At 36.2% G+C, this 16567-nt stretch overlaps 1 protein-coding gene across 2 annotated transcripts; it reads left to right on the top strand.

Moving 5' to 3' along the window:
- Window positions 1-3157: 3157 nt before the first annotated feature.
- Window positions 3158-15802, top strand: LOC133321404 (uncharacterized). 2 transcript variants are annotated; one of them, XM_061530490.1, is made up of 7 exons: window positions 3158-3348; window positions 10571-10937; window positions 11006-11241; window positions 11299-12174; window positions 14091-14346; window positions 14414-14721; window positions 14857-15802. In XM_061530490.1, the coding sequence occupies exons 1-7, from the start codon at window positions 3158-3160 to the stop codon at window positions 15800-15802; spliced, it is 3180 nt and encodes a 1059-aa protein (XP_061386474.1). The 2 variants fall into 2 exon arrangements, with proteins under 2 accessions (XP_061386474.1, XP_061386475.1); XM_061530491.1 differs by having other exon boundaries at window positions 14414-14736.
- The last annotated feature ends 765 nt before the right edge of the window (window positions 15803-16567 follow it).

Below are 16567 nucleotides of genomic sequence, written 5' to 3'. Positions count from 1 at the left end.
TTTGGTATTTTGGTTACTCATTGAATAACACATATCCGTAATAAATATTTTTAATATTGACCCAAGATTCAGGGTATCCCCCTATAACTGTAAATCACAGTATTCAGTATTTTGGTGATTTTGGACACGATTTCCAAACAACTTTGCTGTAATTTTGTATTTGGGTTTTAATTGTATAGAACATTTCCGTACCAAAAATTTTTAATATTGACCCACGTTTAACATGAGTTTTCTCCTATTAATTTTAGATGTTTTGATTGTTATAGTGGAGGGTATAAAAAGTTCGGCCTGGACGAACTTAACATTGTTTTTACATGTTTTTGTATGTACTCGGATGCGGGAGTTATTCGTATATATTTACTGAGATCTACTTATTCTGATTACCATTACCATACTAAAGGGCATATATTTCGCGCTGACCGATTTGAAATTTTACACGGAGTTCAGGTTATGATCGGAGATGATCAGATAATATTTCTTGGATGAAATAAACCATAAACTTAATTGATGAAATAAAAAGGGATTATGTAAACCATAATAAAAAAATTCAGTAACCATAAACTTAATTGTTGTATTTCTTTTTCAAGTCGCTCTATAGGCCACAATAATACGTCGAATATTACAACACATTTGAAGGGAATCTGGCCAACCAATTAGAATTGCTGTTTTGATCGGTCAATATTCAGCGGGTCAAATCAACCAATACCTTTATGTGTAAATTAAAAACAAAATTAGGAATATTCACAAAACTCAATGTACCATGTTTCAGTGTATTCGGTTGAAAACCACGCTCAAGAACCCCAAAATACCGAAAATTGGGGGGTACTGTTATATGGGAGCTATGCCTAAACGTGGACCGATAAATCTCATCTTCGAACTTGACCTGCCTGCAGACAAAAGACTCTATGCTAAATTTTGGCGATCTATCTCCATTCGTTTAGACGCTAGAGTGATTACAACAGACAAAAATATTCCAAAACAATGACAGGATAAGAAATAGGGTACAATTGCGGAAATTTTGCGAAATATTGCCCAGGCTCGGAAAATAGATCCGTGGAGAGTTAGAGTTCCGTGGTAGTTGTGTAGGGTATCATATGGTTGTCTCCGTCTAGCTATACTGCTTCGCTCACTGGTTTTATTGATATAAATATTAGTTTGTCACCTGACAAACGATTAGATGTCGATGCATTTCATCGCATTAAACACCCACTTCCGCATAATATATTCAAACCTCACTCTCATCTGCCACAAATATTTCAAACATTTGTATTCATATCGAAAGAAAATAACAAAACGAAAAAGAAAACGAACTCAAATCTTCTTAAGATATTCTTCACTTAGTACAGCTGTTATCAGTTCGTTGTCATGTCCATTCAACGTTTGCTAAGATACGTTTGGTGTTTTTTGGGTTTTTTTGAGTAAGCATGCTAGATGCTATGCATGCTATCATCTGGAGCTTCTTTGTGCCACACTGTTTGGTATTTGGCAGAGTTTGACTTAACTAGTTACTATTGTCTACGCTCGTATGTACGTATCTCTGTCTGTCCGTCGGTCTGTCCATTAGACCATTCATCTATAATGCCAGCTGAGTAGTAGTTTAGACGCGGGTTCATTCAGCTTTACGCTGAACAGCTCATCGACATTTGTGCGTGCGCATTCGTCAAGACAACAACGCGTGTATCTAAACGACGGCTTTCAGAGAGCAAAACAAAACACAACATCAAAGTGGCTTGCTAGTTTTTTTCTTAGCCGTCTTTCCAAATGTGTTTTACCTTTGAGTTTTCATTCATTTGTTACGCGCTGGAGGAAATCTCTAATGGTTAACATTAACGTGTATAATATGTTCGTTTGTGTGTGTGCGTGCTTTATTTTCGAAATGCATCTTCTCAAGTATAAAACCAATTATATTTAACACAAGCTAGTGTGGGTTTAATTCAAAAATTATATTTTTTGAAAAAAAGTGAAAAAGTTGGAAATTTACAAACAAACAAATCGTATCCATAACAAATCGTTGTAGACAAAAAACAAAAACACGACAAAAAACTAATTTTAGAGGAAATTAAAAAAGTGCGGAATTTGCGAGACTTAGTGGAAAATATCCCACAACAAAACAATTACATGAGATAAAACAAATATGTACTCCATTAATCTTCGTTCGCGCGATTGGACCTGTTCTCGACGGTGTTATGCATTTTTCAATTTTGTTGTCTAATTATCGCAAAACCCACCAAACCAAACCGACAGCTAAGCAACTCACTCTGCAGTCAAGCCAAACTGCTGCAATTGTCGGTCCGCCGTTCGTTCGGTCCACTCCAAATGACTGGAGTGAAAGTGAACCGATTCCAGTGATTCCATTCCATTGTAGTGCAAATTATGAACGAAAATTAATAACCACCTGCACATAAAACCAAACAACCAAGCAAACCTCTGGCCACGAGTGTGAGTGGAGCCCGAGCCCACAAACAAAATACATAGAAATATTAAAAAAAAAAAAACAAAACAAAAATTCAAAAGATTCAGAAACAAACACACATGCACCTTGCATCTCGATAAAAACGAAATCAAAAACATTAACAATAAATTTTCAAAATATCAAATTTATTAGCGTTTACTAGCTACTTATTTATGTACTGGCTGACTAGCTGACTGACTGGCTGGCTAGTTGGTGTGTGTTGAAACCTAGTTTACTCCAACTCGATGTAAATGCCAAACATTCATCAATCTAGTCTAATGTTTAGTTGCTTGCAACACTTGTTATTTTACAGTGGATACCGGCTATAGTGCAACTGTCGTTTTTTTCCAGTTCAGAAAAATAAAAAGTAAAAAAGAAACCCAGAAACAACAACAACAATTATCGCATGCAAAACAGCTCCGACCAGCAAGCAGCCAGGAAAATGCATTTCTTGTTAATTAATTAAAGTATTTAACAACACTGAACTGAAGTGCAGCTAATTAAAATGTGATGCATTGACTGAGTGGATGGATGAAGCAAAACTAACCAGACGAAAAAAAACAACTTAAAGTGCAAAAAAAAAACAACAACTACACTAAGAAAGTAAACACCCATTTTACTATTGCTGTGGATCTGAAAATTTCCGCATATTTAGTAATTCATTTATTTTCAAGCGGCGATCGATCTGTAGTTCCGATCTTAAGAATGGTTACAAGTAAATCTGACAATCAAATTGTTGCAATTCAAAAGATGAACTCTGTGCGATCTCGCAAAGCTAACGGCAGTAATTCATCAGCTTTGCGCCTACTGGAAAGCGATAATCAGGAATCTTCGTCCAGTGTTAGCAGAAATTCAGTCTACAAATTGAAAATCGATTTAATGTTTGACGATACAAGGTAAGTCATTGTTTTACTATTTGTCTACCCTCAGAGCAATTAATTTTGCCCAATGAGTAAACTATTGTTCGTTCAAGCCCTTTTATATTTATACATAACTAATATATAATAATAACTAACGTTTGTTCGATTGCACAGCGCAATCGCAAAATACAGGTCGCATTTATCATCCGATTTGGATGAGCTAAATCTAAATCGGTTCAGATTTAGATGTTGCTTCCATATAAATTTTCGTCCGATTTAATGTAAATGGTGCACCAAAGTCCCTATATATCATCGGATTTCCACGAAATTTGGCACTGCATACTGAACTAAGTCTATAATGATATGTGCTAAGTTTCCCAAAATTTGTACGATTGACACACAATTTTGTACAATGTACGGAATTTAATATAAATTACACTCTGTCAAGCTTTGTTGAAATCTGTTCAGATTTAGTTATAGCTCCCATATATATTTTCGTTGGATTTTAGGTAAATGGTGCATCGACACAGCCTTCATATATATTTCAAACGTGAAAGATGTGAATTACATTTACCAATTTTATAGATTTCCAATCACGTTTTCAAATTTATTTTGAATATTAAATTACAATTACAAATATTGAAAATAATATTTGTGAAAATAAATATGAATTTTGCAACGTTCGTAAGGAAGAAATTGGCGAGATGAATCAGTATCATAATTATATTTCCAATTTGATATTGGGAAGAAATCCCGATATTCAATTTCACATTTTTACTAATGTGTTTAAAATATGTAAAAATAACACAACGACTTCTTGCATTTGTACTTATTTATTCTGACATTACAAGCCTCAAGGTGGAGGGTTATTTTTTATTGTAGACAATTGTGCCACGTTATTGATCATGATATAACAATTTAAGGTAGCAGCAAGTGTTGTTGTACAACAAACGATACAACAGCCACATGGAAATTTGTCATTTAAGGGGACCCCCCCCCATTCTCGGGGTCAAAATTTTTGTTGATATAATTCGAATCTACACTGATTAAATAATGTCTCTACAAAATTTCAAATAAAAATCTCAAGAACTCTTCAAGATATATCCGATTTATTGTGTCAGCATCAAGTGACGGCTGAAGGGCTTCTCAAACTTTAAACGCGTTTTTCTCTAAACATTTTTTTGTGAATGGCGGGCACGATAACTCAAAAACTAATAATCCAATCGGTTCCAAATTTTGCAACGTTTCTCTGAGAGTGTATAGCTCTCGTATGAACTAGGATAAAGCCAATCGGTGAAGATCTTCCTTATTTTTTAACTTGGTTTTTGGTAAAAAAATCGGCGATTTTCCAAAAATATTTTTTCAAAGGTCAACCATTTTGTTAGTTTTAGAGCGAAGTCAATAGTTCATACGAGAGCCAGACATGTACTCTTTCTAACACCGTTGGAATTTTCGGATTCCGATGTTCCAGTGAGGAGTTATCATGGCCGCCATAAAAAATAAGGACTTTTCTTTAATTACAAAAAACAACAACAAAACAATAATAAATTTTTTTTGTATTTTGTATTTTTCTTCTCTTTTAAATCTTCAATTATATATGTGCAAAGTTACAAACCTTATCAAGCATTGGTATTGATTTACCAGCCCATTGAAAATCTTGAAAAATTAAAATCGAGAATTGAAAAACATGAATGAAAATCTATCAATTTTTTATTTTTATTATGGTACAATTATTCAAGGTAGGTTATCTTTTGTCAACAAAGAAAAAATACAACTCTACGTTGTGGACTATAATGTTAGAATTTCTGTTCATTTGACCTATTTTAAACATTTTACTAGAAACGCGAAAAATTAATAGAATGCCAGGGTTTCTTTTGAAAATCGAATTGGGAATTTGATTTAGATAATTGTTGATCCACAAATCATAAATTTCTTCTTACAAATGTTGTAAAATTCATTATGAAACTAGTAAAGTCGGACTGGGCCGACTATATAATACACTGCACCACTTTGGGTATATTCTACATATGTAACAGACTCCGCCTTTTCGAAAGAACAAAGGCATGAAATTGAACGAACTTGAATATAATATCTTTATGCCTTTCTGGAAGCTATGCTAAATTTCATTTCATTGAAATATATATATGAGAGCTATATCTAAATCTGGAACGATTTTCACGAACCTTTTCGCACATCATTCTACACTATGCCCAATTTCGTGCAAATCGACAGATATATATGGACTTTGGTGCACCATTTACATAAAATCGGAAGAAATTTCGTGCAAATCGAAAGATATGTAAAGACTTTGGTGTAGCATTTACATAAAATCGGATGAAAATATATATGGGAGGTATATCTAAATCTGAACCGATTTCCACAAAACTTAGCACTCATTATTTTAGACCTAATTCAGTACGCTGTGCCAAATTTCGTGCAAATCGAAAATATATAGGGACTTTGGTGTACCATTTATTTTAAATCTGATGCAAATATATATCTAAATCTGGACCGATTTTCACGAAACTTACCACACATCATTCTAGACTCAATTCAGTACGCTATGCCACATTTCGTCCACATCAAATGATATACAGTATTTTTCGGTTAATTGACCCTACGGTTAATTGATTTTCCCGCTTAATTGGTTCAAAATGCATGCCATCAAAAATAAATTTCCTTTTACTTTTCACCGGTTAATTGCATAATAATAATTGAGAAATAATCTGTCATTTTTTTACAAACATATTTGACATAATTTGTGAAAAGGATTAGGTGGGACCTCTACTAATTCAAAACATATGTTTATTGCTAAGGAAAAACTGCGAGAAAGCGTAATTTGTATTTGACATTGAATTTTTTTTTTAAATTATTAGTAGTTCCAATTATACATGATTACTGTAATTGAACAAACTATTCAATTAAGCGTGTTCGGATAATTGGTTCCTCGGTTAATTGAACAAAAATTTGTGCAAATTTTGATGTGCAATTAACCGAAAAATACTGTATAGGGACATTGGTGCACCATTTACATAAAATCGGACGAAAATATATATGGAGCTATATATAAATCTGAACCGATTTTCACGAAACTTAGCACACATTATTCTAGACTTAATTTAGTACGCTGTGCCAAATTTCGTGCAAATCGAATGATATATAGAGATATTGGTGCACCATATACGTAAAATCGGACGAAAATATATATGGGAGCTATATCTAAATCTAAACCGATTTTCCCCACTTTCAATAGGGTTCGTCCTTGGGCCAATCAAAATTTTATCCAAATCGGATTATAAATGCGACCTGTACTTTGTTTACAATTTAACATCTACAGACGGACGGACATGCATAAATCGACTCAGAAAGTGATTCTATGCATATTCTCAAAAGGAACCATGGGTTTATTTCGTTTCCTTTTGCCTGTTACAAACATATGCCCAAAGACATAATACCCTGTACTACAGTGTGGTTAAGAAAATATAAGAAAACAGTTTATTACATAAAATACATTCATATAAGAAAACCCCGCATATAAGAAAAAAAAATTCTCGATTTTTTTTTTTTTTTTTTTTTTTTGATATTTTTATATCTTCGGTCTTCCGTATTTCGATACGCAATGCGTATTTGGGTAATATTGTCCGGATTTGCATTAGGTAATTTTAATTGACTTAATCCAGATAATGCCAGTGAATTTTTCTTCAAAATCATTAAAAAAAACAATTATCTTGAAATAAAAACATATTACTTAATATGCAAATTAAACGCGTCCAAATGGCGAAGTTATTTTCCATTTAATTAATGTTTTTCACAACAAATTGTAATATAATTCTTCAAGGGCAATATATAGAGAGTCTCATAATATTTTATCCCAAAAATGTAAACACAGTCATTTTTTTAACTCTGCTCGTTAATTACAAAGACAATACAAAGACAAAGACACCGCTTATAACAACATACCGGTCAGTATAAGCGATTTCGAGTGTATTATCAAAAATAATTTTTTGACAAATTTACTTAACAAGCTGTTTTCTAGTTGAAGGATATTCCCGAGGTAGATTTTGTTTGATGCGGAACGTAACATAACTAGGTACTGGCACCACACTACTATAATACATTTTTGGGCTATTAATTTTTGATATAAAGTGAAATATTCAGTAGTAAATAAATTCATTTGAATTAATATGCAAAAAATCTTTATTTACGAACCATTTATATTCTCTACAAAAATACATTAAATTATTAGTTTTTTTTTTGGAATATGAAAATAACAGTCGTTATAATCGTGGCAAAAATTTGGAGTGTATTCAGGCGACATGACAAATTTAAATTCTAATTCTAATACCATATGTGTGGCATTTATATATTGATAAATTTCTTCTTCTCAGCTACGCATTAGTTTCAACAATAGTATCCAAACCAAATTCAAAACCGGAATAATCAAATGGTCTGAAATAGATTTTCTTTTCAAAACAACAAGAAAAGAAATATCACCATGATACATGGCGGTAAACAATATCAACCGACAGACAGACAGACCAATCAACCAACCCCATCCCATTGCTTGCAGTGAGTGTTGGCCGATTTGCTATAGCACAATCCAGATAACGATCAATACCGCTATGTGACACACAAAAACCGAATCAATGTGACGATTCGACCATTGTACTCAACAGCATCTTCAACGATTTAATAATCTCTTCATATATTTATTTTCGGTTTATCTATGTTGCCGTGAAGAGCAAAGCAATCTGAACGCTTTCGATGTATTGGCATGTGTTTCGCATTTGTGTTCACCTTTCGTGGTGATCTATCTGTTGTTGGTGCCATTGTTTTGAGCTTTTGATTGTTTTGCTTAAAAAATTAGGGTCGCTTAGAACCGTCCATAATCTCCAGATATTTGTTAAGCAAAAGTAGTTTAGACGTGATAGATAGAGCTAACTGTTTATTCGTTTAAGTGTTTTTCTTCTTCTTCTTCATGATTTTCAAGATAAATGTATGTATGTCTGTTAGTTGTTGCTTTGCTATTGTTTAACTGCCACAATATTTAGTATAGTGTGTATTGTAATAAAAATATAAACATTCATCAAAAAACGCTTAATTATTAATGTTATTCTTTTCATTTCCAAAAAAAACGAAAATAAAATCATAAAATATTGGCTGGCAATGAAAGTTGGGCGTAAGGTTTTCAAAATAAAGAAGTCTACTATTTTATGTACGCTCGAAGGTTTATGATATACCCTCACCCATAGGTCCGAATTGCAAAAGACGTAAAAACAATTTTACACCTTAGAAAGTGACATAAATATTAGGGATTTTATTTAAAGGAAAATAAAATTAAAATATGTTCACTTCAAATTAAACATCAATATCACAACATTCGTAGAAAATCTTAAAACTTTTTTTGGAAGAAATAGTATTAGAATCACAAGTGAACCTGATACTGTACAAAACACACCATTCTAAATAGTAAAAATATAATATAAACAGAGCAGGGTGCTTCATTATCTGCTCGATTTTGGTTGGTGTGCCATAAGTAAACACAAAATTTGTTTTTTTTCGGTCCAAAATTGTACCAAAATAGTATCATTTAGTATTTTTCGTACTCATAAGAGTAATTACCAAAAACTACCTACATATCCCAATATACACTCCGACGATATCGATCCTACTTCTCAAAATTGATTCGCATCCCAAATTTCAAGTTTTAGCTCTACTTTTCGTATACTTATAGATCGAATTTTGAAAAAAAAAACTTGTGGTACATTTATCCTACACACCAACAATGTCCCTCAATCCAAACTTCAGAGTTCTAGCTCTACCAGTTCGCCAAATGCTAATGGTGCCACATTTAATATTTATCGTTCCGTTCTAGTACGAATTTCCAAATATTTTAAATAATATTGTGCAAAAGTGTTATTCTAAAACCAGTGATTGGAGCAGTATAGTCCGACGGGGCCAACCATACGATACCCTACACAACAACTACGGAACTCTAACTTTCTGCGGATGTTTATTCCGAGCCTGGACAATATTTCGTGATATTTGTACCCTCCCTCCTTGTGATGTTCGGCTTATAATTGTGGACTATAGATCGACTCGAAGAAAAACAAAAACATAAATTTTAGATCTATTTCATCCCAAAATTATAACCTAATCATCACCGAAAATTATAGGCGTTGTCCTTGACCATAACTGGAACTTCATGGAAAATTTCAAAGCGATCAGCGTTATATTTTCTCCCTCTATGTGTTAATGGGTTACTAAATAATATCTGAGTAGGTACGCATCTGAAATTTAAGTGTAACTCCCACATTATCAATTTAAAGGTCAACCACTTCTTTCGGATATACCGATATTTATAAAAACAGGCATTCTTTGGGCAGATCCCCTCCTCCATGTTCGGGCCATAATTGCGACCTCTGGAGCGCCCAGAAAAACTAACAAAAATTTAGTATTTGGTACATTTCATCTCCTAAATATCGACCGATCCTTACCAAAAACAATAGGAGTCGTCATTGGCCAATACCCATCCTCCATGCAAAATTTCGTGAAGATTGGCTATAACTGTAGCCTGTATCGTGCTTAAAGTTATAATGGACAGTCGGACGGACGGACACACATGTCTATATCGACTCAGCTAGTCGAGGTGGGTTTAGGACCGGTATTTCGTGGCGTTACAACACATCACATTAAATAGTATTTAATCCAGCTTGTTATATTAGAGACTCTCTTTTCATAAATTTGAGATACGTTAGTCGGACTTCCAATTTGTATTTAAAATTGGCGTGAAGTAGAGAAAATATACAAATGTTCACCAAGTGGTAAGCCTGAGAAGACTAAAGATTCTCGGGTCCTCATAGGTTCCCACAGTTTATTGATGGGGGTGCTCCCACAGAGGCTGTTTTTAATAACCTCTTTACAAAAAGCTTTTTATACCCAAATGCGACATGTAACGCATTTAGGTAACCAAAGAAACCTCTTCATTGAGAATTTCGCTGGTGGACTTACACCATGGATAGTTAACAAGGCACTTGTAAACAAATGTCATATTTTCCTCCTCTGATATATGTCATTGAGTTACAAATGTCCACCTAATAAATTCCAATAAACGAATATCAAACATCAGAATGCTACAATAAAGAATATTTCCATTTGGTGAAGTATTTGCCTATGTTTCTACATAAGCATTTTTCATTGAGCAAATATTATCTTGGTTTACTTTATCTAACGAGTATTTTTATTTACTTTTTTCCAGTCGATCTACCCGCAGTCATCGCCTCGATGATCCACATGGCTCGCACAGAACCCGATCCATAATTATGTATGGACGCAGTGAGTTGGCCAGCACTGCCAACGATAGTTCACGATCCATAACAAGCTATTTGCAAGAGTCCAATGAAACGGCCAAAATATTGGCAGACAATGCCAAAAAAGATGTGCAGCGCATCAGCAACAGTGTCCAGGCTCAAATTGAACAATTGTTCACAGATGTGGCCAAAGATGCCACCAGTAGTTTTGCTGTTACCTGTCTGGGGTCATTGCCACTTAAGGATAAAGTGACAAGTTTGCAGGGTCTGCAAGAGCCTCTGAGGGAATTGTATTTAAAAGAAATTAACGATGAGGTAAGTTCGCACCTGAATCTGATTTCAAAAGAAGAAGATGACCTTTATATGACGTTTATTTTTTTCAGAAACGAAACACCGGCTTTCTTGATATCTGCGCCACGGGACTCCGTGTGAAAATTTCCACTAAAAATGAAAACAATTCCAAGTCGACAATTGAAGGTGATATTACACCTTTTCACAATATTGCCGTATGGTCTGCGGTAAAGTTTACAGTGTCCAAAGAAGATGGTGGTGCTGCTTTCCTGCCCCTTATTACATCACCCGAAAATATCGATAAAAGTCTTCTATTTCAGCCATTAACGTAAGTAGGAGGGAGATATGCTCTAAGCTACGGATAAGTAAACGTTTGTAATTTCAGAGTGTCGGAACAAAAACGTTTGGCCAACAATCAGCATGCACCCATCTTTGCGGTCGTTATGCGATCTGCCGAACAACCCAAAGTTTTGGAATGCCATGCATTCATTTGTAAAAGTACCGAAGATGCCATTGTCATTGCCGCGACTTTATATCAAAGCCTCATGGCTCATGTCAGCTCCAATTCACATCGCAGCACCAAACGGCGTACCCCGCGTAATCAAAACGGTGTGAGTTGTATTAGTATTGCCAGTAGCTCTGCCGTTACCGGTTCTAATTATCACAGCCGATCTCAACTGGTTTCGGCTGGACGAAAAAGTTCATTCCGCAGCACTAACGGCAGTTTGGGAAATGTACCTTCAGTTGCCTCACGCTCAAGTCGTAAAAAACGTCTTGCGAATAGTTCGCTAAGCTCCAGCAGCAATATTATCAATGAAGCAGCAGAGACCTCGACCGAAGAGAGAAAACGTAAATCTCACAAATCGAAAAGAGCGCCACCAATTCCCACAACTATACCGGGAGAAATGTCAAGGAGACTGCATAATCGAAATTCTCCCTCGTCATCGTATCACGAGAATATGGACAATAATGGGAAACACATGAATATGGGTCACACGCGAAAGATAAGCGGTGATGCGGTTTACAAAGCATCACAATTCTTGAGTAATGGTGCACCTCCAGCTGTGGTGGCAGCTGCTATGGCTTCGTCTGGTGGTGGTTTGCGCACCAGTGATACTAGTGGAGATATTTTGACACGTGTTGCTATTCCCAGATCCGGTAGCTTCCTTAATACGGGAGGTCTTACGCGGTACAAATCGAGAGCAGCACGTCGTAATTCTGATAAAATTGGAAATGATGGTGGAGGAGGAGGAGGCGGTGGGTAAGTACCAAAAACTTTAATGATAATAAAACGGCATTTACATTAGAACTTTTTACCGGGTTAACTTACTCTATGAGGATTTATTCGACATGTATACAATGGAATTGACAATTGAAACCCACTGGGTTAACGAAATCCGGTACAATGTAAACGTACTATAATGGATTTATGGAATTAGATTAGTAACATTCAGTAAATAACGGAAGCAAGATAGAATGTACATTATTGAAGAGGGAATGTTGGAGAGAGACACAATTGTGCATACACACCTGTACATATATTAGAAAACAAATTTTTGACCGTTAAATCGTGACGTTCCTGTCTTCCGTGTTTAGGCTATTATAGTTGGGCTGCCCTAACCTAAGTAAGTCTTGGACTCGTTTCGGAAGAATATTGGTTTTGACAATGGCAGTGAAATTTGAAACCTAATATATTTATGGTCAGAGAAAGAGTACTCTTGTGAGACTCTCCACTCTTGAACATCGTCTATTAAGTTTTCTGGACATAAAGCTATGTCTAATACCTCTTCTCTAATTCTATTATCAAAGGTTGATCTATTGCCTATCTTAAGTATTATTAGATGGTTAGTATTGATAACATATAAGAGGGCCTGCTCTCTTTTGTTAGTATTAGTGCTACCCCCCGCAATGTGGTGTGAGTTAGCGTCATATCGGCGAGTCAAACGGAAGATAGACTGATGCTAGGTAAATGTTTCCATTTCCTTACTTCGGTATGGTCGTGTACGATGTTGACTACTCTGGGGAGAAGAGAAAACTTAAATTTTTGTGGCATATTATACAAGTTGTTGGTCGGGTTTAATCCGGTTTAATCCGGAGACATTCTCTTGGTAGTCGGTAATCTTCTCATCGGCTCTCTCCCCTTTGTTGCTTAGATTTTCTACCTCGAATCTCTTCTTGGCCTCCTTTTCTCCAATCCTTGCCTTCAAAAATTTTGAAGTAGACTGCGTTGTACACGTAGTGCGCCTTGCCCTTAGTCTTGATCAGACTTGCCATTGAAGAACTGTCTAGGCTCACCACAAGTAGAGTTCCATCTTCATTCTCCTCCCTGTGGAAGACTTCCAATTTTTTCACTAGGAGTGTCCTGTTCTGTAGACCAATGAATTATAGCCTTAGCATAAGATGGCGGCTCCTTAACATCTGTTGCCGCTGTCTTCCCCTTACGTGAATCCGGTTAGCCATTTCTGTTTTGTGGGGAAGATTCGGATACAGTGATCGTCTTCTCGATATTAGAATCGGCATCGCCACAATCGGTAGGTTGTCTTCCCTTACTACCAGTGGACGGGAATATTTTTCTGTTTTGCGGATTTGGCGTTCCTAATCCTTTTCACCACTTCCAAGGAAGTGTTTGGATTGCCAGGTTTGTGCTTCTGAGCATTCACTTGCTGTTATATTCTTGGGTTGATTTTGAATCCATAACTGCCTCATATGTTTGGGTTGAGTTTGCTCGTCCCCTGTGGTTCTTGAACTCAGATTCGTAACAATACCTTCGACTACAGATACCATGACACCAACATCTGCAGGAGATGTTTGCGATCGCATGATGACCACGGGACGTGACTCGTAGGCAGATCAACCTCACCATCCGGTACTTAGTTGTTTAGGATCTGCACCGTAACGTTATTTGTTTTTGAAATTTCCATGGTTGTTATTTGTTTTCGGTAAACACCCCCATAGTCTGTTTTGGTCCACGGAGCCAAAAGCTTCATATTGCCTAACTTCATCCGATGTTGACCCACACATGTTTTATGCATGGTTGAACTTTTTCACCTTCAGTTTGTGCCACTTTAATGCCCCGAAATCACATATAACACTGCAATGTATATAATTGTTTGTTTGTAGTATTGCTGTTCAATTACGAAAAAAAGTCGCCCCTTACTTCCATTTCAATGTTTCTAGTTCACCACTTGGTTTCAGCGAACTCTTCAATGAATTCCGTTTGCACGAGAACCTCCACTCGCTGGATGACATTTTGAATGCCATCATCGATGCCGACGGTATGTCATTCAATGACTTGAAACCAATCTATAAGGAGTTCTTGCTTAAGCTGGCGGTGACCCTAACAAAAGACGAACTCTTTCAAAGGTCGAAGAATATAATGCGTCGCCAGAAGAAGAAGAAACTAAAGCGGAAGCTGTACACAAATGTACCCCAAGTAAGATTGTTAAACCAATATTCGATAATTAAAAACTAAAAGCATATTCATTTTTAATTTCATTTAGAAGAAACCGAAAACCCCTATTTTTGGCACAAAAAGTTTGAAGAAGGTTTTTCAGTTAGGACAGTTTCGCTCCTGTCGTGGAAAGCCACCGAAACCTCCACGTAATAAAGAGTTGGCAAATCATCGCCAGTCTGATCCACCCATTGTCATTGGCCCTCCCACGGTAATATCCACCCACCCCAATCATGGACGAAGCCATCAGTCCCATCCCCACAATCAACGGAATCGTGCAACAACAAGTGGCTCCGATGTGTCATTGGTGCGTCACGAGAATGCATTTCCAGGTCTAAATCGGAATAGTAGCAGCGGGTATGTACCATGCAGGTTCGGTTTCATAAAACAACAACCTTTCTTTTTTCCGATAGCATACGCCAACGCCTTGAGAATATTTTTGTTAACCACCTAAGATCTAATACCTTTTCATTTGTTTTTTAAAACCTTTAGGTACGTTTCCTGCTCCGAGTGCAGTTATGACTCCGAATCGTGTACATGTACATCGGCGGATCGTTGTTATTGCAGTTTACGCACCGAGGAAATGAACGAAAACGAATTAAGGCGCCGCAACGAGCGTAGATCATCGAAACGTGTTGTTCAGAATACCAACATAAATCGGCAATCGCTTATCTCTTGCAAATCCGACGACAAATGCTACTGTTCCCTGGTGGAGGAGGATAATCAGGTCACTACTGCCGAAGATGATTCAGCTCACACCCATTCCGATACCACTTGGTGCGATACGGATAGCTGTATTAGCGCCAGTAAATGCTATTGCAAGCGTATTGAACAAAACAACCCTCCAGGCTCCAGAGCCATGGAGGCCAATCACAAAAGCAAATCTCACAAATCACGGCGATCACGTTCCACTACACGTAAGCCAAACGACAAATTCGGAGTCGACTATGAACTCTTCAACATTAACAGCAACGGAAACACCAAACCCGTACAATCACATGAGGCACTCAGCGTTAAAAAGAGCGTCGAAGCTGCTGCCATATTTGCCGATGTCAAACTGAGTCAGACGACCGACATTAAAAGTCTCTGCTCCAATGCGAACAATAGAGGTGGTAGCTGTCGTTCTTATTCAGTGGCATCGCGCAAGCAGTCACAATCGTATCGAAAACGGGAATCGTTCAGCATTGGCAGACGAAATGAAATGAATTCTGTGCCACTGCAGTCCCTGTCCTCGAGTTCTTCGCAGAAGTCGTGCAGTGCTGATGATCTCCTCAAGCAATTGAGCTACATCGAGAAGAATATAGCTCGGGCGGCATCGGTGCATAGCGGAAAGAGCAAGACCCGCGACATAATTCTAAGAGAGAATTTCCAGAACAATTATCAATCGATGCGGGCGGTGAGTGCCTCCCTCGAAGATACTTTGGGATATTTGCCATAAAAAAGGCCACTGATGACAGACAACTTGGCCGTCAAGCTATCGCATTTAGTTTTTCTCCATTAAATGTAATAAAACAATATTATTTAATTGTACTAGTTTTATATATAAATATGAATATTTCAAAAAACGTTTAATTTTAGTAGCCGTAAGTCCAACAAGGAGCTTATGTTTCTCAAGGTAGTTGGAAAGAGCAAGGAAACTTTTTTAATGCCACTGCACGAAATATGCAACTGCTTTGCGAAACGTAATCAGAACATTCATTAACAGCTAAATATATTTATACATAAACCCATACGCGTATTTTATTTTGTCTATAGATTCCAGTATTTGTTCCCCCTCTCCAGGATTTTATTATAAACAATTCATGTGCAATATCTGCAAACCAATGTAAACAATTAAAATAATTTAATTTTAAAATATTACTTATTGTGCAATATTTTTATATTTTCAAAACAATATTTTTTTTTAATTTTTTAACATGATGTTATAATTTTTACTAATAAACAAAATATATACACAATACATAAAAATACTGCGTATTGAATTTATTTATTTATGAGGCGATTATAAACATGTAACACTAGAGATGACAAAATATTTCTGAACTACGCCTAAATCCCATAATCCTCAACATCATTTGATGCGCATGGGTTTCCAAGAAGTACTGAAGTAGTTCACGTTGCATTTAAGTGAACGGATTCTCCTAAAAGACGGATAATTTCTATAAAGTAATAAAAAAAAATCCAGCTTCAAAAAATCAGTAGA

The sequence above is a fragment of the Musca vetustissima genome, unplaced genomic scaffold (genome assembly GCF_032173495.1).
Source record: "Musca vetustissima isolate MV318-11 ecotype Yass unplaced genomic scaffold, APGP_CSIRO_Mvet_v1 utg19084, whole genome shotgun sequence".
NCBI lineage: Eukaryota > Metazoa > Arthropoda > Insecta > Diptera > Muscidae > Musca > Musca vetustissima.
This window is presented reverse-complemented; position numbering and strand designations above follow the sequence as displayed.

Bases quoted from the DNA above. Each gene is read 5' to 3' on its own strand.
- LOC133321404 (XM_061530491.1), top strand. From the start codon at position 3,158: ATGGTTACAAGTAAATCTGACAATCAAATTGTTGCAATTCAAAAGATG. The intron at 11,242-11,298 runs GTAAGTAGGAGG...TTGTAATTTCAG, and splicing joins CTTCTATTTCAGCCATTAAC to AGTGTCGGAACAAAAACGTT. The intron at 14,347-14,413 runs GTAAGATTGTTA...AATTTCATTTAG, and splicing joins TGTACACAAATGTACCCCAA to AAGAAACCGAAAACCCCTAT.